This window comes from Erpetoichthys calabaricus, chromosome 1 (assembly GCF_900747795.2).
Source record: "Erpetoichthys calabaricus chromosome 1, fErpCal1.3, whole genome shotgun sequence".
In the NCBI taxonomy this organism is placed as follows: domain Eukaryota; kingdom Metazoa; phylum Chordata; class Cladistia; order Polypteriformes; family Polypteridae; genus Erpetoichthys; species Erpetoichthys calabaricus.
The window spans coordinates 83,349,411-83,375,300 of NC_041394.2; the positions used below are offsets into that span (position 1 = coordinate 83,349,411).

At 38.4% G+C, this 25,890-nt stretch overlaps 1 protein-coding gene across 2 annotated transcripts in view; it reads right to left on the reverse strand.

Annotated features, from left to right (window-relative positions):
• LOC114652766 (pecanex-like protein 1) overlaps window positions 1–25,890 on the reverse strand; it is a 149,863-nt gene that overhangs the window by 71,350 nt on the left and 52,623 nt on the right. The window contains exons 7-13 of one of the 2 annotated variants that reach the window (XM_028803094.2): window positions 22,139–22,268; window positions 21,795–21,964; window positions 18,370–18,427; window positions 10,426–10,561; window positions 8,603–8,760; window positions 8,295–8,448; window positions 8,109–8,141 (exon numbers count right to left, since the gene is read on the reverse strand). In XM_028803094.2, the coding sequence (XP_028658927.1) occupies window positions 8,109–8,141; window positions 8,295–8,448; window positions 8,603–8,760; window positions 10,426–10,561; window positions 18,370–18,427; window positions 21,795–21,964; window positions 22,139–22,268 (839 nt within the window). Of the gene's footprint in view, window positions 1–8,108; window positions 8,142–8,294; window positions 8,449–8,602; window positions 8,761–10,410; window positions 10,562–18,369; window positions 18,428–21,794; window positions 21,965–22,138; window positions 22,269–25,890 lie in introns of both variants that reach the window. The other variant, XM_028803086.2, reaches the window with a different exon arrangement.

Here is a 25,890-nt window from a genome sequence, read left to right on the forward strand (position 1 = left end):
TTAACCAATCAATCTGAAGGTCAATAAATGTTTAGAGTTTATAAACTTCTTTCCAAATTTAATAGTAAGATAAATTGGCAATAATGTAAGCTCCTTTTATTAAACTTGCTGCTGCCAAAAGAAGATACAGAAGATCTAACTTGTGTGTGACCCACACATCTTTGCAAACAAACTGTCATGAGAAATGCTACTCCTTCAAATTACCCAGAGGGTGAAAAACTTGTAAACAGTAGCATTTATCTGTTTAACCACCAGAAATCAAAACCAGACCAGAAATCTTACAAAAACATTTAAAAAAAACAGTCTCAAATGAATAAAGCTTCCTTGGGCATTTCTGTAGACAAGAATTAAGAAGGGGAATCATAATCCATGTTTGTGCTCTCTGCATTAGAGAAACACGAAAAAACAGTCCATCTTAGACTTACATTTATTCTTGTTTTTATCATATAGACAGAGAGATGAAGACATAGGAAGTCTACAATTTTATTAAGCACCCTTCGAAAATTATGGCCTTGACATGGTGCAGGGCCTAGAAGCCTATACAGTATGATCCTTATGTCTGAAGAAGTGTGTTGCTGAAAGCATTACTCATTGCAAACTAGTCTAAAGGGCTAGACAAAAACCAATCCATAAAATCACCCTCACGGTTAAGTATCTGGACTCAATCCTGGTGAAAGACCTGGGACTGCTGTTAGTTAGTGCACACACGGCAGGTAGGCAACCCACTTAGCCCAGTTAGGCTCAGTTCAGAAAAACTATCTGGAGTACCTTTTTGGACTCACCAGCCTCAGGGTGAAGGATGATGGTGTATTAACAGTGGTGTGACAGGCAAACATGAATGGATTCATGCATGCTATACCTTACTGATAGCAGATCTGGGTGCTATACAGTAGGACTTTGTTTTAGTAGAAGAGTGAGTGGCCTAAAGTTACTTAAGTTGCAAAGAGGAAAACTTTGACTACTCGTGTGTACACCAAACAACTACTATGAATATTCAGTCTTTACAAAGACCATGAATTCTGTGCTTAAAAGGGTACCACCAACTGTAGTAATACCAGGGAAACTTCAATGCTCATGTGCAGAATGACACAGAGATTTGAAGGAGTGTAAATGGAAGGAATACCCTGCCTTATCTAAATCAGATTCAGGAAGTGCAAAGGTGCTTCCATCTTTGGCATGGATCAGTTAAACCATTTTTTTGCTTTCCCATTTATTTAGTGGGTTATACAAATTTGTTAATCCCATCTTCATGTGCTTTGTAGACTTGGGGAAAAAAGGTTATGACCATGTACCCCATAGTATAGAACATTGTACGTAGTATACTGTACAGAAAATGCTTGCATATGGGACTCTGGGACCACTGTTACGTGCCACCCAGTCCAATACGTGCCTAGCAAGATTTGTGGTAAGTTGTGGCTATTCATCGGAATTCTTAACTAATTTTCTGTTCATAATTTTCACGGTTCTGGCAGAAGGCAGTTTAGCTCACCCTCCAGAACAGTGTATAACAGCAGCAATATTGTAGGACCAAAGAGTAGAATCACTACTTCTTATAACCAGGAGGTTGTTTGGGCAAGTAATTAGGATGCTCCCATAGGAAGTGTACAAGGCATGCCCATTTGGTGAAGACCCAGCACATACTGAAGGGAGAAAATCTCTCTTTCACTTGACCAGGGAGCATCCAAGAATTTCCCTACAAGGGGCTAGAAAAAGCTGCTGAGAATAAGGCAGTTTGGTTAGCGTAGCTCAGCATGTTGCCACCACATTCCATCCTGGGACAGCAAAGTGAAAATGAATGTAACTAAACAAATACAGCATTGTTTTGAGTGCTTTTTTTTTGCTGGAGTATTATACAGTGATCCCTCGCTATATCGCGCTTCGCCTTTCGCGGCTTCACTCCATCGCGAATTTTATATGTAAGCATATTTAAATATATATCGCGGATTTTTCGCTGCTTCGCGGGTTTCTGCGGACAATGGGTCTTTTAATTTCTGGCACATGCTTCCTCAGTTGGTTTGCCCAGTTGATTTCATACAAGGGACGCTATTGGCAGATGGCTGAGAAGCTACCCAACTTACTTTCTCTCTCTCTCTCTCTTGCGCTGACGTAGGGGGGTGTGAGCAGGGGGGCTGTGTGCAGCTGCTTCCTGAAGGACATGCTGCACAGTGCTTCGCATACTTAAAAGCTCAAAGGGCACGTATTGATTTTTGACTTTGTTTTTCTGTGGCTCTCTCTGTCTCTTCCTGCTCCTGACAGAGGGGGTGTGAGCTGCCGCCTTCAACAGCTTTGTACCGGCGGTGCTTCGCATACTTAAAAGCCCTATTGATTTTTTTTTTTGACTGCTTGCTTTGCACTCCTTTGAAAAGGAAGATATGTTTGCATTCTTTTAATTGTGAGACAGAACTGTCATCTCTGTCTTGTCATGGAGCACAGTTTAAACTTTTGAAAAAGAGACAAATGTTTGTTTGCAGTGTTTGAATAACGTTCCTGTCTCTCTACAACCTCCTGTGTTTCTGCGCAAATCTGTGACCCAAGCATGACAATATAAAAATAACCATATAAACATATGGTTTCTACTTCGCGGATTTTCCTATTTCGCGGGTGGCTCTGGAACGCAACCCCCGCGATGGAGGAGGGATTACTGTACACTGAAAACACATTACTTTAACATGGCTTTCTCATAGCTTCATCTTAGTTAATCCTGATGCTCTGTATATTCAATTAATTATCATTATTATTATTCATGGTATTCACATTCAAAATCTGTACTAACCCCTACTTTCTCTTCTGTTCTTTTTCTGGTTTTCTGGGGTGGCGACCTGCACCACCTTATCAAAGCACCGTGATGTCCCTACATTGATGGATTAAAGGCCAGAAGTCCACATGACCGTCATCATCAAGCTCTTCCGTGAGAACCCTGAATACAATGAGGACTGATCATTTATGTTTGGTAGAATGCCTAGAGGGGGCTGGGCGGTCTTGTGGCCTGGAACACCTGCAGATTTTATTTTTTACTCCAGCCGTCTGGAGTTTTTTTGTTTTTTCTGTCCTCCCTGGCCATCGGACCTTACTTTTATTCTATGGTAATTAGTGTTCCCTAATTTTAATTCTTATTTATTTTGTCTTTTTTCTCTTTCTTCATCATGTAAAAGCACTTTGAGCTGCATTATTTGCATGAAAATGTGCTATATACAGGTGCTGGTCATAAAATTAGAATATCATGACAAAGTTGATTTATTTCAGTAATTCCATTCAAAAAGTGAAACTTGTATATTAGATTCATTCATTACACACAGACTGATGTATTTCAAATGTGTATTTCTTTTAATGTTGAAGATTATAACTGACAACTAATGAAAGTCCCAAATTCAGTATCTCGGAAAATTAGAATATCAATTAAGACCAATGCAAAAAAAGGATTTTTAGAAATGTTGGCCAACTGAAAGGTATGAACATGAAAAGCATGAGCATGTACAGCACTCAATATTTAGTTGGGGCTCCTTTGGCCTGGATTACTGCAGCAATGCAGCGTGGCATGGAGTCAATTAGTCTGTGGCACTGCTCAGGTGTTATGAGAGCCCATGTTTCTCTAATAGTGGCCTTCACCTCTTCTGAATATTTGGTTTTAGCGTATTGCATTTTTCTCTTCACAATACCCCATAGATTTTCTATGGGGTTAAGGTCAGGCGAGTTTGCTGGCCAATCAAGAACAGGGATACCATGGTCCTTAAACCAGGTACTGGTAGCTTTGGCACTGTGTGCAGGTGCCAGGTCCTGTTGGAAAATGAAATCTGCATCTCCATAAAGTTCGTCAGCAGCAGGAAGCATGAAGTGCTCTAAAACTTCCTGGTAGACGGCTGCGTTGACCTTGGACCTCAGAAAACACAATGGACCAACACCAGAAGATGACATGGCACCCCAAACCATCACTAACTGTGGAAACTTTACACTGGACCTCACGCAACGTGGATTCTGTGCCTCTCCTCTCTTCCTTCAGACTCTGGGACCTTGATTTCCAAAGGAAATGCAAAATTACTTTCATCAGAGAACATAACTTTGGACCACTCAGCAGCAATCCATTCCTTTTTGTCTTTAGCCCAGGCGAGACGCTTCTGACGCTGTCTCTTGTTCAAGAGTGGCTTGACACAAGGAATGCGACAGTTGAAACCCATGTCTTGCATACGTCTGTGCGTGGTGGTTCCTGAAGCACTGACTCCAGCTGCAGTCCACTCTTTGTGAATCTCCCCCACATTTTTGAATGGGTTTTGTTTCACAATCCTCTCTCCAGGGTGCGGTTATCCCTATTGCTTGTACACTTTTTTCTACCACATCTTGTCCTTCCCTTCGCCTCTCTATTAACACTAGAATTACCAGAGTCTACGAAAAAACTCGTAGATCCGGCCCACCTTAAAACCGTTCTCACCTCTCTTTTGTCTTCTAAATGTGCCGATTAAGAGGAGCAGCGAGCAGCCGGCTATTCCATCCCCCACCGTCGCAGAACGTTCACTAAGTTTTCCCAGGTCATGCCTTGTTTGATTACCTGGGAGTGACTGAACTGCTGGAGTTTTAGAATAGAAATAATAGATCGCCATTTGGAATACATGTATTTCATGCGTGTTCCGTTTCTACAGTAATCTGTGTAAACACATTGCTAAAACAGAAACTTTTTCATATTTTAGTAATAAATGTTACAAAATGTAGGCATAAACTATAGAATGTGTAAAGCCTGAGTTCCTAAGATCAAATAAACACTTCCACAAAAGCTTCACACACCATAGAACAGCTTCCGTAGCGTAGCGCGCTAAGATTTGCCTCTCAGACCGAGTAGCTTTTCTCTGCCTCACAAACATGAGTTCAATTCCCCGCTGGGGATAAAGTGTTACTTCTTTTTTTTCTTTTTAACCTCAAACGGACATAAAATTTGTAAATTGGTATGCACTGTCAGTTAATGAGATCGTTATATTTTCATGTGGGATGCTCCTTTTAAAATATTTTTTTAACAATTGAGACTGCAATTAACATGAACAACTGTCCTTATAACTTATTTTTTTCAAGATCCATAACACACAGACAGACAGAGCACTGCGTAATACAGAGACAGACAGACAGAGATATACAAACAAACAGGGAAGGCACATGTACTGAAAGAAAAAAAAATCAACATGCTCTAACATCACCCCTCCCCCGATCTGGCTCTCTAAGTAACAGCGCAAGTACAGACGCAAACCAAGTGTAATCAAGAGTCCTGGTTCGATCCCCACTCACTCCTATATTTGCCGTTTTCAGTAGTAAGCTGCTCTTTTTGTTAATATTATACAGTACACACATGCACTTGATTTGTGTCTGTACTTGCGCTGTTACTTAGAGAGTCAGATCGGGGGAGGGGTGATGTTAGAGCGGGTGAGCTTATTCAGTGCTGCAGAAACAACGCACATGTTGATTTTTTTTTCTTTCAGTACATGTGCCTTCCCTGTTTATTTGTATATCTCTGCCTGTCTGTCTCTGCATTACGCAGTGCTCTGTCTGTCTGTGTGTTATGGATCTTGAAAAAATAAGTTATAAGGACGGTTTGCTGACTTGGAGCACCACTGCCTTACTGTGCCACAGAGACGCGAGTTCGATTCCCAGCTTTGAAGAAAGTGGTTTTTTTTCCTCAAACGGACATTGAATTTATAAATTGGTATGCACTGTAAATCGTTAACTTTAAAATGTCAATCGCGGTTATTTCTGTTGATTAATTCATGCTTTTTTACTTAAGAGTCAGAACAGGAGCTTTTTCAGCTTATTCAGCTTCTGATCTGACTCAAACAGCGCCAGTATAACTTCACACCCAACCTGACGCTGTTCGTTTTCAAATAATATTGCATTACTTCGACGATGTTTTCTGATTGGTACTATTCGCGTCATAAAATGATTTCTTCAAAACGTCACATATATTTGTCTCTTTCTTTTTTTAAAATGTGCGTTGTAGCACTCAGCCACTGGCCACCTGCATGTTCTTGCGCACACTAAATCAGACAGCGCTATATGCAATCATCAGATTCAAATGTTAACAGTTATATAGCACAGAATGGAAATCAGCAGTTCTTAGCATTCCACCTACTGTAACTTGCTTTCTTTTTTCTTCGGTTATAGTCTTGAATAAAAGTGCACTTGTTTTGTTATACTTTTACATCAACATATGTTCCTGTGTTTGAGCTACATGGGCATGCTCAAAAAATACACATATAATGCCACGAAAAGTGCATGCAGACACTTCAGTTCGCAAGCATTGGTACGACAATGCAGTCACAAGTACACTGCAGAGCTTTAGCGCGTCTTTATGTGAAAACAGCATCAGATGGGGAGTGTCTGATGATTGCATATAGCACTGAAGTTACTGCTCTTTACTATGCTTTCCTCAGCATGTCCTGGAGTACAAAAGAAACAGCATACAGCAACACGTGGGGACTGGCAATACTGGGGGGAAAAAACACGCGGTCGTATGTATCGTGATACACTGCAGAACTATAGCGCGTCTTTATGTAAAAACAGCAGTGTCAGGTGGGGGGCGGTAGGGATGGATCCTGAACGCGACTGAGACAATGAAAAGTGAATTTTAAAAAAATAAAGCTAACCTTTACAAATATCATAAATTACACTGGCTGTTACAGACTGAAATCAAATGTATCATTTTATTCTAAAATAGTGAAAATAAGAACACTTCTCAAATGGGAGTTGTGCAGGATCGAACTCATGACCTTCTGATTCCCAGGCAGCGACTGATACTGTTACGCCACGGAAACAGTGATAGTTAAGTCATGTCAATGTCTCACACTAAGACGGGTTTTTTTGGCGGTGGCTTTTTTTTGTACCTTTTGTGAAAGTGTTTCTTTGATATTTGGACTTCAGGCTTCATACATTATATAGTTTATGCCTACATTTTGTCATTTGCTACTAGAATATTGTAAACCGTTTCTGTTTTAACAATGTGTTTACACAGATTACTGTAGAAATGCAACACATATGAAATGTGTGTGTTCCAAATAACAATCTTATTATTTCTACTCTAAAACTCCACTTCACTCCCAGATAATCAATCAAGGCATTAGCTGGGAAAAGCTTGTTTACGTTCTAAGTCGTTGGGGGGATGGAATAGCCGGCTGCTGGCAGCTTGTCTTTATCAGTACATTTAGATGACAAAAGACGCCGGCGGAGAGGTGAGAAAGGTTTTAAGAAGCGATTTAAGGTGGGCCGGATCTACGAGTTTTTTCGTAGGCTCTGGTAATTCTAGTGTTAATGTGCTTGGACACAGAGCTCTGTGAACAGCCAGCCTCTTTAGCAATGACCTTTTGTGTCTTGCCCTCCTTGTGCAAGGTGTCAATGGTCGTCTTTTGGACAACGGTCAAGTCAGCAGTCTTCCCCATGATTGTGTAGCCTACAACACTAGACTGAGAGACCATTTAAAGGCTTTTGCAGGTGTTTTGAGTTAATTAGCTGATTAGAGTGTGGCACCAGGTGTCTTCAATATTGAACCTTTTCACGATATTCTAATTTTCCGAGATACTGAATTTGGGACTTTCATTAGTTGTCAGTTATAATCATCAACATTAAAAGAAATAAACATTTGAAATACATCAGTCTGTGTGTAATGAATGAATCTAATATACAAGTTTCAGTTTTTGAATGGAATTACTGAAATAAATCAACTTTGTCATGATATTCTAATTTTTTGACCAGCACCTGTATGTGTGTATATATATATATATATATATATATATATATATATATATATATATATATATATATATATATATATATATATATATATATATATATGTTGTTGTATTACATTAAATAGTGTTTATCTTCTTTCTGCAATGGTATTTTCTAGAATTTTAGGGTGACAGACCAATATTAAGTCTCTCTTTAGTCGGTAAAAACTATTTGTCTTTTGCACGCATCTACTTCCCACTACGATATAAATTAAGTACTTTACATATACTACACATAAAAAAAACCTTATTCTTGTAGTTTCTCAAAATGTTAAACTTATAGCGTAATTTATTATTTGTTCATACACTTCCAAAAAATGTAATAAATATGTCAGCATCATTCAAAACACTTACATGCATTGGAGAAGCTGCATCTGGCTGCACACTCTGTGGAAAAAAATACAAGGTAACAAAGCAGAAATTCTGTATTATACAATGATGTAATGTACAAAAACACAATCAAAAACTGATAAAATACATAACGTTATGGTTTTTAGAAAATATATAGTTAGTACCAAAAATTAGTGAGAATAACGTTACCTTGAGAAGGGAGTACTGGCAGCTGGCAATGACCAGGCAGAATTGGAAGACCCAGATATCTTTATAAAAACCCTCTAGGAGGAGGAAAAACCCCAGAAATGCAACCAGGCTGGCTAAAAGCACTGCAAACAAGTTTTCTCCAACACTACGGTTCCTGAAAATGTAAGAAAGTTTTGATTGACATATCAGCATTTTCAAATCTAATTTTGCCACTACAAAACTACTTAGCTACAAAACTAACAAAAAAAAAAAAAAAAAAAGAGTAAAAAAGAAAAAAAGCTTGTGTACTTTCTTATAACTTGATATACCTGTCAAGCAGGGCAAGTAGGGCTAGCCGATCATACTGGACTCTTAACCACTTCCCTGGCAGCACCCAGAACCGATAGTACTGTTTTGGCTTTGTTTTCTCTTCAATCATTAGTGTATTCTCCTGGGATTCATGAAGAGACTCATGATCTAGGTCAAACTGTAAATGACATTTCAAAGATTAGTATGCTCTACAATGTGATTTTCCTGGTTAATGTTTTAATAAATATTAATACTGAAAGAAAAATTTTATAGTTAAAGGCAATTATCGAAACATGGATCTTGTTTGCACTCCATTCAACTCACTAAATCTACTATCTTGCTTACAACAGACAAAGATTAATGGTGGATTACTGGTAGTAGTACAAAAGTCAATTTTCACTTCACCAGAAAAGTGCAGTCATCTTTTTTTTATATTTCTTTTATCTTTTAGATGGATGTTTTCATATTGTTTGTTCTTGTACATCATCAGTCACTATTGGCTTCTATTATACCAAACTTTTTTCTCTTCATTCTGCATGAAAATGTGATTTTCTTTTTCAGCCACCACTACTACATAGGTAAGTAACATATAAAGATATCATTTTTGGGTGGGGTATTCTTTATATTAAAAAAAAACAAAACACCAAACCTAACACAATAAACAAAATATCACTTCCCAGTTAAAATGTGTGATCTTTGCCGGCACATAGCCCAGTGCTTCATTAAATAAATAGAACAAACAGATGCTAATGACATGCCATAATGTGAATGTTAAACCGAAGTGATTAAATGAAATTGAAAGAGCTGGCTACAGGAAATAAAACTGAGTAAGGAACAATTACACAAAACAGGGAGGTTTTGAGAGACTGGAAAGTAAGAAGAAGCCACTCATCACCTGCCTGCCACAGAAAAACCCATGCTTCAGAAAAAACCATGATGATGCAGGACGGCCATGTTGTGTTATCACTATGCTCATTTTTACCATGGTATAAGATTTGCAGGTTAAACTGACACATTTGTGTAAACCTTGCCTTTTAAGCATGATACGGTTTTGCATAGTACATAGCACTGAATATTACAGAGGGATGATTTCCACTAATCAATCAATGAAAAGTCAAACAAAATGACACCTTTTATTGGCTAACTAAAAAGATTACAATATGCAAGCTTTCGAGGCAACTCAGGCCCCTTCTTCAGGCAATTACATCTTGCCTAAAGAAGGGGCCTGAGTTGTCTCGAAGGCTTGCATATTGCAATCTTTTTAGTTAGCCAATAAAAGGTGTCATTTTGCTTGACTTTCCACTACATTCATAATGGCTAACACGGTACAACACCCTAGTACTACACTAATCAATTAGTATAAGACTGCTGTAAACTAGTTTAAAGTGGCATACCATACATATCTCTCAACTTGGACTATCAAAAATAAGCTGGATCAAGATACTAATTACAAACAAAGTCATCTTTACTTATTTTGGAAACACACTTATTGTTTGGGGTAATACCCAATGGGGCACTATTGTCTAATGTAAAATCCTGTCAGTTAATTAAGCTTGCCAAGTTAAGTAATGTCTTCCCTCCTTCATTGAGGGGCAAGCAGATGTCAGATACAGCCTACATAAGATGTAGTTCTATATATATTGCATTATCCTTCAATATTTAAAAATCAATATATTTAAAAAGGCTTCTGTACATAAAATGCTGTTATGTGTAATTTATTAAACCAAAATGTGAATTCCATTTTTTATATTATATTATATATTTTTTTGTATGCACACACAGATTTCACAAGACCGAATGTGGTTATTTCATCATAAACTTCCCTGACCTGCTCTCCACTGACCTCCGGTATCTCCAGGGGTACTCTGCGGACCTGCATTCCCTGCAACACAACAGGCCTTGGTTGTAGCATGGACAACATCTGAGCCCCCTCCTGAACATCAGTTGATGTGAAACTGGATGACTGTGACTGCCGTTCCCTATGGGAGGAGGAAAAATAATGCATAAATAAAATTGACATGCACAGCCAAAATGTCACAGTAAAAAAAAAGTCAAAACAAGTAATAAAATGTTAAACTTTAGATAGAATTTCCTCTGGACATAAATGGAAAACTACTGTTGACTGGGCTGTCTTGTTTTTGATTTAATCAGATGAGATATTAGAGGTATGTGCAAAACATGCCAACAGGCAAAGAAAATCCTTGATTTTCACAGTGCAATAAAACTGGAGCTACAGAGAGGTGTTTTATTGTAGAATATCTAAAAATGAAACATTTGCTAAGAAAACAATTCACTCAAAATCTGACATTTTGACAAATGCACTGCTTATTTTTGAAGGCTGTTTAATTCATAAACTAATTCTCAGACAAAAAAGGTAGCCATATTACAAAAATATAAAATATGTTCAAAATACAATTATATCAAAATTATTTTATATAGCAGTTCTGACTTGGCTATCACAGTGAGGCATTATACAGACATATCGCTGTTAGTATAAAGGAGCCCTAGTAGTGTTTCTTAACACATTTCTGCTGAATAAATACATGGCCAAAAGTACTCAGTATTAGTGTGTCAGAGAGAGGATGTCCAGCTTGTTCCAAATGACACTCAGTTTTGTTTTAAATCTCTCGTTTACTATAACCTCCAAGGGGTCCAGACTGCGTCCGGTTGCTGAGCTTGCAGTTTTAATTAGCTTGTTGATTTGGTGAGCCTCTCCTGAAGTGATGTTACCAGCCCAGCACACCACAGGACAGAAAATCGTACTGGCCATCACAGAATAATGGAAGATGTGAAGGATGTCACTTCCCACATTAAAGGAACAGTTTCCTAAGGAAAAAGAGCCTGCTCTACCCTTTCTTATACAGTTCCTCTGTGTTCCGAGACAAGTCTGACCGGTCATTAATGTGGACCCTAAGTACTTGTAGAAGTGAACCACTTCTACATCCACTCCTTAAATAGTGACCAAAGGTTCTTTGGTGTGGTGAAAGTCAATTACCAGTTCCTTGGTTGTGTTGAAGATGCAGACAATTCTCTTGGCATCAACAAACAAAGTTCACCCCTATACTGTTTCATCCCCTTTATCAATACAACCCATAAGCGCAGGCTCATCTAAGAATATCTGCAAGTGACCTGGTGTTCTATTTATAGTCAGAGGTGCACAGAGTGAATAGAAAACAAGACAGGATTGTTCCTTGTGGTGCTCAAGTGTTGCTCACAGCTGTATCAGAAACACAGTTCTCGAGTCTCACAAACTGCTGCCTGCCCAACAAACAGTCCATTATCCAGGGCATCATAGGCACATCAACCTGCCTATCTCAAAGTTTACCCCTTAACATGAATGGCTGGATGGTATTGATAGTGCTGTAGAAATTAAAAAACATAACCCTCACAGTGCTGCCAGCTTTGTCCAGATGAGAAAAAGCCTTGTGGAACAAACTGATAATTACACTCCACTCCAATCTTTGTCTGACAGGTAAACTGCAATGGGTCCAGGTAGTCTACTACAAAAGGACTCATACAGTCCAGGACCAGTTTCTCAAAGATCTTCATGACATGAGACGCAAGTGCTACTAGTTGATAGTCATTAGGTGAAGAGGCGCCTGCCTTCTTTGAAGCAGGAACAATGCAAGGATGCTTTCCACAGCAGTGGCACTTTCAGAAGCCTTAGGGACAGACTAAACAGGTGACAGAGGGCACCACAAAGTTCATTAGCACAGACTTTAAGAACGCGAGGACTTATTCCATCTGGTCCCGCAGCCTTTCCTGTGTGTAACTTCCCCAGTTGTCTCCTTACTTGGTCTTCAGTTATGGATAGCCCACAATGAAATTCAATGGTGGACTCATCACTTCACCATTCCAGCTGACATGGTAAGAGATGTTGATGTAGTAATGATGGCATGGGAGACTGGTCATTGGAAGAGGGTGGCAGTTGGAGGGCAAATCTATTAAAAAATTGGTTCAGGGCATTAGCTTTTGTTTGTCCACATCCCCTTCTAGCACCTGAGCCCAGGATTGCTTGAGTCCCGTAATTATACCCAGTCCATTCCAGACATCCTTCGTTTTCTATTTTAGCTTTGTATGCTTCCTTTCCTTCACTTAGCTTTTTCTTTAGCACACACTGTACGTCCTTCAGAGCCTCTAAGGCACCAGATTTGAATGCTCTTTTTCTCATTCAGGAGACATTTTAGCTCCTTAGTAATCATAATCATGATATGCATTAGTTTTCCAATGACACTTATTTTATTAGGTGAGGTATTTTTCTAACAATTTTAATAAAAATAGTGCCTGATCTTGAGGTTTAAAAAGGGGTCTACAGGACACTGGTCCAACACCTTAAAATTTACCACATACAATACAACAGCAAAGGTTTATTTCACCAAGTATGTTTTCGTGTTTCAGAGGCAAGTTTGTGGCAACAAAAGTTATAAATTTTATCACTGATTCTTGGCACTTTTTTACCCCCAGTTGTCTATTCACGGGCATCATTGTGAGTGAAATTTTCATGTATACAAGAAAACAAAATAATACTGAGTCATGTACATGTCTGAAGCTATTTAGCACATATAGTATTAGCAATGTAAATTTTACTCCGTAGCAAACTGAAAAAATATAGATAAGTAGCTCTTATGCAGTTAGACATAGTAATGCTGCTGCGTTATGGGTGTCAAGGATTTGCATTTCATGCATGATGGATCACATTGAGTTTACATGTTCTCCCCAAGTAAATGTGAGGCTTCCACAAAATCTTTGAACACATTAGGCAAACTGTTGATTCAAAATTAGCATAAGTATACAACTGGGGATGGATGTGTGCAAATGGGCATAAAACTACTACTTCATCCAAAACAACAGAAAAACCTTGCCTAGTGTCAAGCAGAGAATACACCTATCAAAAAACTACTACTGTATAATGCCACTTGTTGATTCAATATTCAGCTATCCAATCACCCACATACGAAGACAGACGTTAAACCAATGAACTTAACCAAAGAACAATTGCACTTGCTATGTCTGGGAACTGTATTGCTGGAGCAGCCCAAGGCTGTCCAGGAACATTGTCACTTTTTTACATTTTTGGTTACACTGTCACTTTTATTTATTTGATTTTAATTACGTATGTCACTTTTAAGTTACTCCAAAAACATGCTTTAAAACAGATAATACTGTATATAAAAATGTTCTGAAGAAACTGTGTTTGGGGGGGAGCATTCGCTAAGCAATCAATTCACTCATAATGGAAATGGTAATTACTGCATTAAGCAAACAAGGCACAAACCACATCCTGGAAGGTGAAAAGTTGCTGTAAAGAGAGAAAGGCAATGAAGTGATGAAAACAGGCAGGGTTTATAATTTTTATGTCACAAATAATTTTTTTTTTCTGAAAATGACATAGTTATGAAGATTTTAAAATAAGTTTGCAATGTCAAGACCCAAATAAATACTGAAAAACATCCTTGCTATGAAAATTAACACATTCAATAAGTGGTGAGCACTTTTTTTGCAAGGTATTTCCCCACAGCCAATTAATGTATACCATGCTGGTGAAAAACATAATTTCTACTTGAAAAACACAAATGTATCTTTTAACCCAAAACAAAGCTGGTCTTGTGATTAGGCTCATTGTCTTAATAAAAGATTTTTTTTTTTTCAATTTTAGATTTTCAAAGACTGCGAGAGGTTGTCCTCTAAATAATTTAGTTTGTAAATGGTGGCGCAGGGAAACAGAAAATTTTCAATTGACGTTCAATGTACGAATAAACACATTACAAAATACATTTAATGATGAAATGTATTGTACAGGATATGCAATTAATGATAGCAATCAATATTCATTCGTTATTTTATGTGTTGAAGAAAACATCATAAAGGTATTGTCCATTTTTCCTTACACAATCGGACAGCCTGCTGCGGAAACTCTGCATTGCTCGACGTAACATATCAAGAGGAATGCCAGCGATTTATTCTTCAATCCTTCTTTTTAGTTCAGCAATGGTTGCAGGATGTGTGCTGTACACTTGGCTTTTAAGATGTCCCCACAGAAAAAAATCACAAACAGTGAGAACTGGGGATCTCGGAGGCCATGGAATGTCACTGTTGTGTGAAATAACGTGCCTTCCAAACAATTGCCAAATAGCTACCATCGATTGTTGGGCAGTATCTGAAGTGGCTCCAACTGAGAACTTCTTTTTTTAAAGCTGAACCCGTTCCTTCTGAATTACGCACCCATGTTGTAATCGCATGAGCAGATGGGACATGATTCCCTTTGTGCTGCAGTCACACTATCACCATTCTTATAAAAGGCTTTCACAGCAAGCGCTCGGTGCACACCACTCCACTGCTCCATTATAACTAATGGCAAGGGGTTCTAAATGAGGTTGCATTGGTCCCAAACAACTGCAAACGCCCCAGGGGCACCAACACCGAGTTCCAAAATTTACAGTTTCCCTGTGCCACCCTGTATTTATCTCCATTATAGTTTTATAAATAGCATGATTGTTTTAATTGGTTACATTAATCAAAATGTTAACCATTGAGAGTGTTATGCAAGTAGTATTAACATGTACAGAGGAAATTTAGCATACTACTTAAAAATGTATGTGGGGTTGACAGTGGAAAGGGCACAAGTTGGGGACCCAGCATTGCTTTTGTTGCAAAAAGGGCAAAGTAAGTGATCAATAAGCCAGTTCTTTTAAAAGTCAATAACTGCTTGTTGCTGAAGTGGAAGTGAATTAATTTCAAAAGACACTATGTGAAGCCAGATTTTTCACTTATAATGTGATTCAAATTCAATGGTAGTACAGTATGTTTATTATTCAAACTCTTATGTGGAGAGAAACATAAGAAAATCCCTTGAAATTTACCATATTTTAAATTTCTGAAATTTAATAAATTTGGTAATTTAATCAGGTACTAGGGATGTGACTAAATATTTTAAACAATTACTTAATTTGAACATGAAAACCATTAAGGAAATTACAAAACTGTTAGCGGTGAAGCTCTGCACCTTATCCCTTTCTTTGTGCTTTACAGAGAAAATAAGATTTCAATATAGCTTTCTCATCAAAAGTACTATCAATACTATATACCAAAACTGCACAACTGAATCAAATGAAGTATTATAAATAGCAAAGCAACCTCTGATGCTTGGTAAAAAGAGTTGCAGAACTTTGCATCATTGTCCTCATCATGCAGGTACGATGAGAACTTTGGTACCTTTTATAACCTAAACATTTTAGAAAGGATAAGGTTATAGTCAGGCAGTGAGAAAAACTAGAAACAAAGCTCGAGTCTGAGATACTGAAGTATGTAGTATAGGCTCACTAAAAATGAAGTGCCAGAACTTTCTTAAATTTAGGACATAATATTTTGAGTACAATAAGCAACGTTCCCCATCATATAAAAGCAGTTGCTGATGTCAGTGAGCTCTTGCAAATACAACCATTGAAGGCTTGACCAGAGCTAGGCTGCATTTTCTGCCTACATGCAAGTTCCTGGTGCACAGAGCAGTATGTTTGTTTATCTCCATTTTTACTTGTTTCAAAATAAAATCAAGACTTTTTTTTTATTTTTAATGTTGCATCTAAACATTTGTGCTCTTACAGGTTTCCCACTCTTCTTGTTTCTAGCTGAGTTGAAACACATCATACTTCTCTGAATGTACACATCCAAGAGCCCAAGTGCTTTACATGCTTAAGTACCTTAATTTTCAACGACATAGTCAGGTAAATCTCTCCATATACATAGAGAATAACAAAATGTTAATTATCTGTTCATGGCTAGGCATAATGTAACACAGCGGCCACAAAACAGCTAGAATATCAGATGAACAAGGGCATCAAGGAGGAAAAAGAAACAGGGCCATATGGTCTATCATATCCAGTGAAAAAAGAATCCTAAATGTATAATGTGTTCAAATCAAATGGACTTACCATTGAACAAGTTTTACTAAATGTGTATTTTGCTGTGCTAGTGTACACATGACGTGACTGCATTCAAAAGTTTCTGCATTCTTCTTACTTATTAATAGTGCCACTGGTGTTGCATTTCAGGCAGTGATTTAGGAAAAGTATATTAAATTACTTGTTTTGTTTCACAGGTTTAGATTAGAATCTCTCATTTTGGCAAATGGTTCCCCTTACCTATGGTTCTCTGTACAGCATTTACTTTTTATGCAGTTGTTTACAATATTAAATAAGCACATTTCACATTTGGGGTCTGTGTATTCCTTCTCCCTGTGAAATAACCTTGGAGTGGTAAATTTTTGTAAGTGTAGCCCTCCCTTACTCAGGTCACTTATTTTTCAGTGGTCTAGTAACAAGAAATAAGTGCACATGTGTGAAAACTAGTGCACCCCGCATTGCATAAATAGGTCTTACTTAGTTTAATTTAATTAAGTTTGCCTTGAACCATCACTGAAATAGATTTTTAAAAAAGGAAAAAAGCAAAAAGCAAACTGGAGGCTAAAAAATAAACAAAAGAATCTACAAGTGGCTCACAAGCCACCTCTTTTGTTTTTGCTGTGCTACTGCCTGTCAGCGCAGAGTGAACGAAGAGCAGATAAAGAAACAGTCTCATAAAAATTAAAAACACAGAGAGGTGTCACAATAACAAACCCGGAGAAAGCAAGCTGCACATTTGAAACCCCAACAGTAAGATAAATAAACAAATACTTAAATAGCAAGAGGATACTTCTGGTGTTAAGCATATGATGCAAACAACATGCTGAAAATTAAATGTGGTGATTTCACACTAAGTTTGTGATTCTATGTAAAGGTTTACACATTTCTGATTCTTTATACAAAACACTTACCAAATTTCTTGATTTTAACATCATTATCAGGTATATTTGTAATTACCTGAAATGAAGTTTCATCATTATACAGATTAAAAAAAAAGCACACACCAATTGTGATAACATTTAACAGCATTTAGAAAAAGTAAAGTAAAACAGGATGTGTACATAGTATATAATATGAAGTACACACAACCAAGCAAGGGCTAAAAGAAAAAGAGGAGGTCAACAGAAGAACTCAGGAGACACATGACATAAGCAGTAAAGGTGTGATCACAGTAACTCAAATCAGGTATAATAATGGACTGTGATAAATTCAATCAACTTGTGTTTTACATATATGGTACAACAGTTGGTCATACACCAGGTTAAACAACATCAATTGCTAGGCCAAAGTTTTAGGCAGTTTTTACTGTGAACTACTAAGTTCTAAATCTGTATAATTGGGTTTTTTTTTTTTTATTAAAATGACTCACTATATAAAACCATGGAGTGAATGGGATATATCAATTACATATAGAAAATGTTAAGGGTTGGGGAATTGGGGCTGTTGATTTTTGAGAATTTTCTATTACTTATATGTGTGCATCTTTAACGCACCAATGCAACTATCAAAGAAGCAAGCTTTCTTCCCACTTCTCCCATGACTGCATAACTGACCGGGAGTAGAGTATAATGGAAATTACACAAAAAAATGATTTAGCAAAATGCTTTATTAAGTTATTAATTTATAATTTTGTAATTGGCAACCACAAATGTAAAAAAACTGGACTATAAATAATAACAGGTACTTTCTGGGAGTAGCCAGAGATTTCAGGTCATAAATTCTAATGAGATACCAACTTGCTTCGTAATTATGTTTCAATGAGTAAAATTAGTCATTAGAGCAGAAACTTAAAAAAACAGCTTGCTTTCTTTTGATCTAGTATAAGCACATCCCTGTTCAAGATAGTTAATATAGGTTAATATTGCTATAATACAGCAGATGTTTCTTACTGCACTGGGTCCTCGTACCCTCCTCCAGCTGGACCAAAGGTATAGGATCGCCTCACACCTATATTAAGAAAGGATTATATAATGTCAGATTGACACTAAAATCAGATCTTAATTCAACAACTATTTGCAAATCCTCCTAAATATACCTATGAAAATTACTTAAAATACATAATATTAAATAAAGCACAGTACTTGAATGTTAGTACATTTAAAATAAAAAAATAATTCAAACTGAAAAATATACAATGTCAAACTTGCTGCGTGTAATTTTTTCCCCCCAAAACTATTATTAAACAAAATGCAAATGTTAAAACAGTTCCTTTGCACAGGCCCAGCTATATATAAGCAAGAATTGGGAGACTGCTTTCCCTGAAACAGCCCATTTCTCACACTCATACATGTGTAACACATATTATCTGCAAAGGACATTCTCTGTTACTAGGAATCAGTTCACTTCTGTACTAAGAAGAAAAAGCATGTTGATGCTCATCCACATTCTGTTTACAGACAACTTAGTTCTGGAAAATGTGAAAAATGAGGACAATTAACTCTCCTCTCCTCCCCTCCCAACTTTCCTCTCTTAAGGTATCGATAAAGCTTCTGGAGTTTTGCCTAACTCATTTCACCCCACTCCTACCCACTAACTAGTAGATTTATTCTAAATATACAGTTAATATTATTTATACAGTTTATACTGTAATTACCAGCAGTGACCTTCTGATTATTTACCATCTCTAACTTAAAAATATCTGGAATTTTTTTGGTGTAAAAACGTAAACATAATATTTTTACAATTATTTTCTGTTAATGAAGGTCTGCACATCCAACAGCAAAAAAGTAAAAGATATTCCTACATAGGAAACAAAGGTTAGAGATAGCAGATTTCAGCTCTCTAACACGTCTGAAGAAGGCTACACACCTTCTTTTTTGGAAAAAGTTTTATATTTATTTTCAGTTATTTCAGGTTAAAATGTTGTGGTACAGGTATTGTTTAATGTATTATCCACAGGGCATTCCTTCACTGCAGTGTACAAAATTAGGTGGCTGATCTAAAAAGTGTAAAAAAAATAACACGGAAGAATAGTATTTATGATCTGTAGAACTTTCCTAGCAGTCCACCTCAAAGTAAATAAATGAAAATACAAATCTATGCGCTACAGGTCAAAGTGGGCATTGCTGGAAGTGCTACTTATTCAACAGCACATAGGCACCAACAAGGACATTTACCTCAAGCAGATCTCTTCCCTACGCTGATGGCTACATTCAAATACATATGAACAGGCACTGGCCTGCATCTTGAACAGAACTCTTCGCTAATCTGCAGAAGCTAAATCCTGTCTTAAACACTACTAGCCAACCCGTGGAGTAGCATACGCCGCATAATCACGCCGCTTTTTTAATGATTTTTAAGCACAGGGAAAAAATGAACATTTGCAAAATCCGTAATTTAATAAACCACCAAGAAAAGTAACATTGCAACAATCCTCGCTACGAACCAACATACAGTCATCGTTCAGTACGCACTGCCTGCTCATGTGCCCGCCCCCACCTCCTCACCCGAGTTGCTCTTGTCTGTGAACCTCTGAGCCACGTTGTCTTTTAATTGTTCTTTGCGGTTCCGGTTGCTTTTCTATATATAATCCATCAAGTCACCCGACCATGGTAGTAGCGAGGGGGGGGTGTACAAAAGGCATGGACGTAATCAATGCGAGCGTATGACCCGCACTTACTGAGTATTCCTTGTTCGTGGGGAACAATTGCAAGCCCTGGTCTCCATCACGAATGGGGTTCAACGGTTTACCCACGCCTGTCGGCGCCGGGTAGACACACGTTGATCCATTCAGTGTAGCGCGCGTGCAGTACCGGACATCCAAGGGCATCACAGACCTGTTAATGCTCAATCTCACGTGGCTGAAAGCCACTTGTCCCTCTAAGAAGTTGGACGCCGACCGCTTGGTGATCGCATAACTATTTAGCAGTAGGGAGTCTCATTCGTTTCCAGGAATTAACCAGACTAATCGCTCCACCAACTAAGTACGGCCATGCAACACCACGCACAAAATTGAGAAAGAGCTATCAATCTGTCAATCCTCTCCGTGTCCGGGCCGGGTGAGGTTTCCCGTGTTGAGTAAAATTAAGCAAAATTTGTGTGTGGTGAGTTGTTGCGTCCGGGCACATGAGCAGGCACTGTGAATTTCTTGAGAGCGTGGGTGGACACGTGCCGGGGAATAATGAGTATCTACATATCTTCTTAGATATAGACAGCGTCAGATGCGGTGTTTGGTGAATTGCTGCAGTTTGTGAGTTAGCAGTTGTGATGGTTTTACACTCCAGTACATTGTGGTGAACGCTGGTAACAGTCAGATGGGCGGGCGTTCTCGTCCCATGCTCTTAGAGTTGGTGGGCGTGTCTCTGTATCGGTTTGACTTGTTGGGTGGTGCTCCGTCGTTTGTATCTCATGGTCGGACGACTTGGTGGATTATATATAGAAATGCAGCCGAAACCAAAAAGAATAATGAAAAGTCAAAGTGGCTCAGTGGTGCATGTGTACTGTAGCAGAGACGAAAGTGAGTTAGTGAGTTGTTGCATCCAGGCACATGACCAGGCACTGTGAATGCCCTGAGAGCATGGGTGGACGCGTGCTTGAGTTGGTAGGCATGAGTTGGTGGGCTGGGCTTTGTGAGTTGACTGACATGGCTATTTTTTGCGTATCCCGTGGTTCTCTTCCAGCAGTGTGAATGCCTCGAGAGATAGGGTGTCCTTGTTTGGTGAGTTGTTGCAGTTTGTGAGTTAAAAGCTGCGATGGTTTTACATGCTAGTAACAGGCGGGCGGGTGGGCAGGCGTTCTCGTCCCATGGTCTTAGAGTTGGTGGGCGTGGCTCTGTGAGTTGGTGGGCGTGGCTCTGTGAGTTGGTGGGCGTATCCCATCGTCTTAGTGTTGGTAGGCGGATCTCTGTGAATTGGCGGGCGTGGCTATATCATGCGTATCCCATGGTTGTCTTGCCTGTTCTGTCGGCTTAGTGAATTATATATATATAGATAAGTGTTTTTCAGTTACCTTAGTTCAAGTTAACAGCTGGGAACACTAATCTATAGAAAACAGCAAGGAAAATAAACAGAGACATAAAATGCCTTATTAATTACTGGCATGGGCAAAAGCAAAGCCAGTAATTAATTGATTGATAAAAACCAACTCATTCATTCTTTCTCTACACAATGTCTCATGTACTGATTTAAAAACTGTTTTGGAGCAATGTTTCAAATCTCTTCCGTGAACAATGCAACCCTCTATAATTAAAGTACACTAAAAAAGTGAACAGAATTTGTAATTACTAGATGTTAGTATATTAAAATTCAGCAAACAAAAATCAGAACATAGCAAAAGTTCGGAAAATTTAAAAGTTAAAATTGTGTTAAGTATTTACCACTTTCATCGTAGAAATAATGCACAGCTCCCTCAGATGTATCATCAAATGTGAAGGCCTCATGCACACCACTACGTGGAAGTAACAGAGAGGAAGCAAACTGCAAAGCTGAAGGCAAAGTGAGAGCTCTAGAGTGAGAAGAGGCTCTTGCACGCTGAATATCCTGCAAACTGAAAAACGAGGAATATTTTAATAGGCTCAAGACTTAAATGGTCATGTTAAGAGGAAATTTCCCCAGAATATACAAATGCTGCAAGGAATCTTAGCTGGAAACACTGGATCCAATAAGTTACAGTATATGTAACAAATGGAGCTACTACGATAGCTACCATCTGGCTCTGCACCTTGGTGGGGATCCCATGGTAGAGGGCGGAGGGGTAGGATTGCTCCCAGCATTGTGTCTCCTCCTGATTGCATGTGTTCTCTTCACACTGCTGACAGAATCCCGTTTAGCACCATCCTCCCCAGCAGGAGCTGAGCAGAAAAAACAGACCAAGTAAATTCATGTTCAAATTAAAAATCAATTGACATTTTCAGTTATTTCACTACTGTCTAGTAACTCTGATTACCTTTTACATCAACTTTTCAACTTTTAAAGAAGTAATGGAAGAAGAAATAAACATAATAGAGACCAAAAAAAGTCATGATGAGTCTCTGGGGAAAAGGACTATAATAGTAGTCTCCACAAAGTAACTGAAAAAAATCTAACTGTAGATTTTACATTCTCATGTTTATCTATTAAATTATTATCTATTGTTAAAAAAGGATTAACAGGAATTAGAAAAAATCCAAATTCCAACCTATTTTATTGCCCACTGTCAAGTGCACAGGCCACTACTCACAACAGCTATCAACTTTTGGCTCTATTATGACTCACAAATGTACTTTATCAATGTGGAGTTTATTCCAGTACAATTGTCAAACAATGGTCTCTTATTATGGGTCACTGTTGATAAGATAGTATTGTAATTTGTAACCACATACCTAAGAATGTATGGGTGTTCAGCCCTTACAAAACTAAAATACAAACGCAGATAGATATTAACTGCTGGCTGAGAAAAAGTTTGGTCCAGCTCCTTGGGTCCTGTGAGTCAGATCATCCTCAGGGAATTGAGTCACATGGCCGTAGTGCCGTAACTGACACTCCTACACCACGCACATAATGTGCCTCACTTGGGACTCTCTCTGTGAGCCACTGCTTGTTCGACACAAAGTACCAAGGATTCTCCAAACAGACACAGCACCAAAGTCAAGGATCACGGAGGCGCTTTCACCATGACAGCTAGACTCATGGGGACTAAAACAATCCTCACAGCCATCCCTGTTAGTTCCAGTGGTCACACTGAAATTACACTACAATGTACCTACAGTGCTTTAAAAAATTAAGGGAACACTTAAATCACACATCGGCTCGCAATGAATGAAATATTCAGGTGGAAAATATTTACTGAGTAATACTGTGTAGTTCATTGAGAACAAAATGATACAACATCAGTCAATGGAAACCAAAGTCACCAACCCACTGAGAGCGGAATTCAACATCACACCGAAAATCAAAATAAAAAAATTGAAATCACAGGCTGATTCAACTTGCGTGAATTTCATCATGGCAACTCAGTAATGTGTATGGCCCCCACGTGCCTGCATGCACTCGTGACAACATCTGGGCATGCTCCTGATGAGACGGTAGATGGTGTCCTGGGGGATTGCCTCCCAGACCTGGTTCAGGTCATCAGTAAGGTGCTCGACAGTCTGTGGTGCTACTTGGCAGTGTTGGATTCATTGATACATATACATAACTTCCCACAGGTTCAATTGAATCAATACATTTGACATGCAGGAACTGCCTAAACTCTCTGGCCAAATAAGGCCGGGCACTGTCCTGCACCAGGAGTAACCTAGGGCCCAGCGTAAGGTCTGACAATGGCTCTAAGGATTTCATCCTGGTACCTAACAGCAGTCAGGTTACGGTTACGGTTACCAAGCATGTAGAAGTCTGTGTGACCATCCAAGGATATGCCTCCCCAGGCCATCACTGACACACTGCAAAACCAGACATGCCAGATGATGCTGCAGGCTGCATAATGTTCACCATGTCATCTGCAGACTCTTTCATGTCAGTCACGTGTTCAGTGTGAACCTGCTCTCATCTGTGAAGAAAATTGAGATCCAATAGCAGAGCTGCCAATTGTGTTTTTGATAATGTTGCATCAAAAAGTGCTTTGAACTCTAATTACAGATAACAGGTGCAGAGGTTTAGACATGAATTGCATACATTATTTTTCTTTGCCATCACTACAAACCAAATGGGATAAAAACATTAAATATTTTCAGGAGTAGTATTCCTGTAATTTAGCCAGAGTAGGCTTGCTCAGAAGTATATTATTTGACTGACGGTGAAAATACAGGGTGAGCCAAAATGAAGTACCACATTTCTCAAGGTCATTGCGTGAGGTAGAGGCAGCCGATTGGGATGGGGTAGGGGTCATTTCATAGGCAATCCCTTGTAGTTTTCAGTCGGCAACATGCCTTGGTCTGATGGGCACCATGTTTTCGCTGTCAAAGCATTCTTCAAAAACAACGAATCCATCATCACTACACAACGCACCTTCTTGAATGCACTTTAGAATTCCTCCTAACAGTGACATCCCAAATCGTAAAACAATTCTTCAGTGGGTAGCTACAGGTGCATCTCAATAAATTAGAATATCATCAAAAAGTAAATTTATTTCAGCAATTCAATTCAAGGGGTGACACGGTGGCGCAGTTGGGTAGCGCTGCTGTCTCGCAGTTAGGAGACCCGGGTTTGCTTCTCGGGTCCTCCATGCGTGGAGTTTGCATGTTCTCCCCGTGTCTGCATGGGTTTCCTCCCACAGTCCAAAGACATGCAGGTTAGGTGCATTGGCGATTCTAAATTGTCCCTAGTGTGTGCGGGCCCTGCAGTGGGCTGGCGCCCTGCCCGGGGTTTGTTTCCTGCCTTGCGCCCTGTATTGGCTGGGATTGGCTCCAGCAGACCCCCGTGACCCTGTAGTTAGGATAAATGAATGAATGAATGGATGGATAATTCAATGCAAAAAGTGAAACTCATACAGTATTATATAGATTCATTACACACTGATATATTTAAAGCAATTTTTTTTTTTTTTTTTACGGATTATTGCAAACAGGTAATGAAAACTTAAAATTCAGTATCTCAGAAAATTAGATTACAAAAGAAAAAAAAGATTTCTAATACAAAAATGTTGGTCTATTGAAAAGTATGTCCATGTACGCATACAATACTTGGTCGGGGCTCCTTTTGCATGAATTACTGTATCAATGCGGTGTGGCATGGAGGCTAGGGGTGGGCGGTATGACCAAAATTCTATATCATGGTATTTTTTTAAATTATCCCGGTTTCACGGTATTTTACGGTATTTTTTTCCCCATGCATGAGTGGATGTTAACCACATTTTCCACTGCAATTACTGGCTAAGAATAACCTATTCCACTGTCAAGAGTATTGTACATTGTACAAAAAAAAAACATTTTAATGTGCACACAAGTATTAATACAGTTTTGCATTGCCCCATAAAGTGATAGTTTTCAAGGGGGTGGCACTAATGGAGAAGGTATCACATTGCATGACAGATGCAGTCAAAATATAGAACCTTTTTATTGAACAAATTTTGCAAAAACAAACTATAATTTTGACAACATATTTTCAACCATACAAAGAGGCATTTAGACTTAGTAAAATATCCAGAAGTGCGTGTCAAAAATTGTATTGCACCGAATATGTCTTAGAAAAGGAATAAATAGTAAATATTTTTTGTAAACCAACTACACTTTCTGTTAATGTTAACAATCTCTGTCTACTGACATATTAAAGTGACTTTTTAAACAACTTTATCATCATTAAACTGCATAATATTTAAACTAATAAATAATAACAATAAAATAAATAATAGTATTATTACTGATAGTTGCACTATTACTTCAAGACTTCAAGCCCAGGTGCATTACACAGTATTCACCAAATTAAAATAAAATAAAACAAGTGCAACTTGGTGATGACATCTTTACCAACTGAACCATCATTTAGGCAAACTGCATT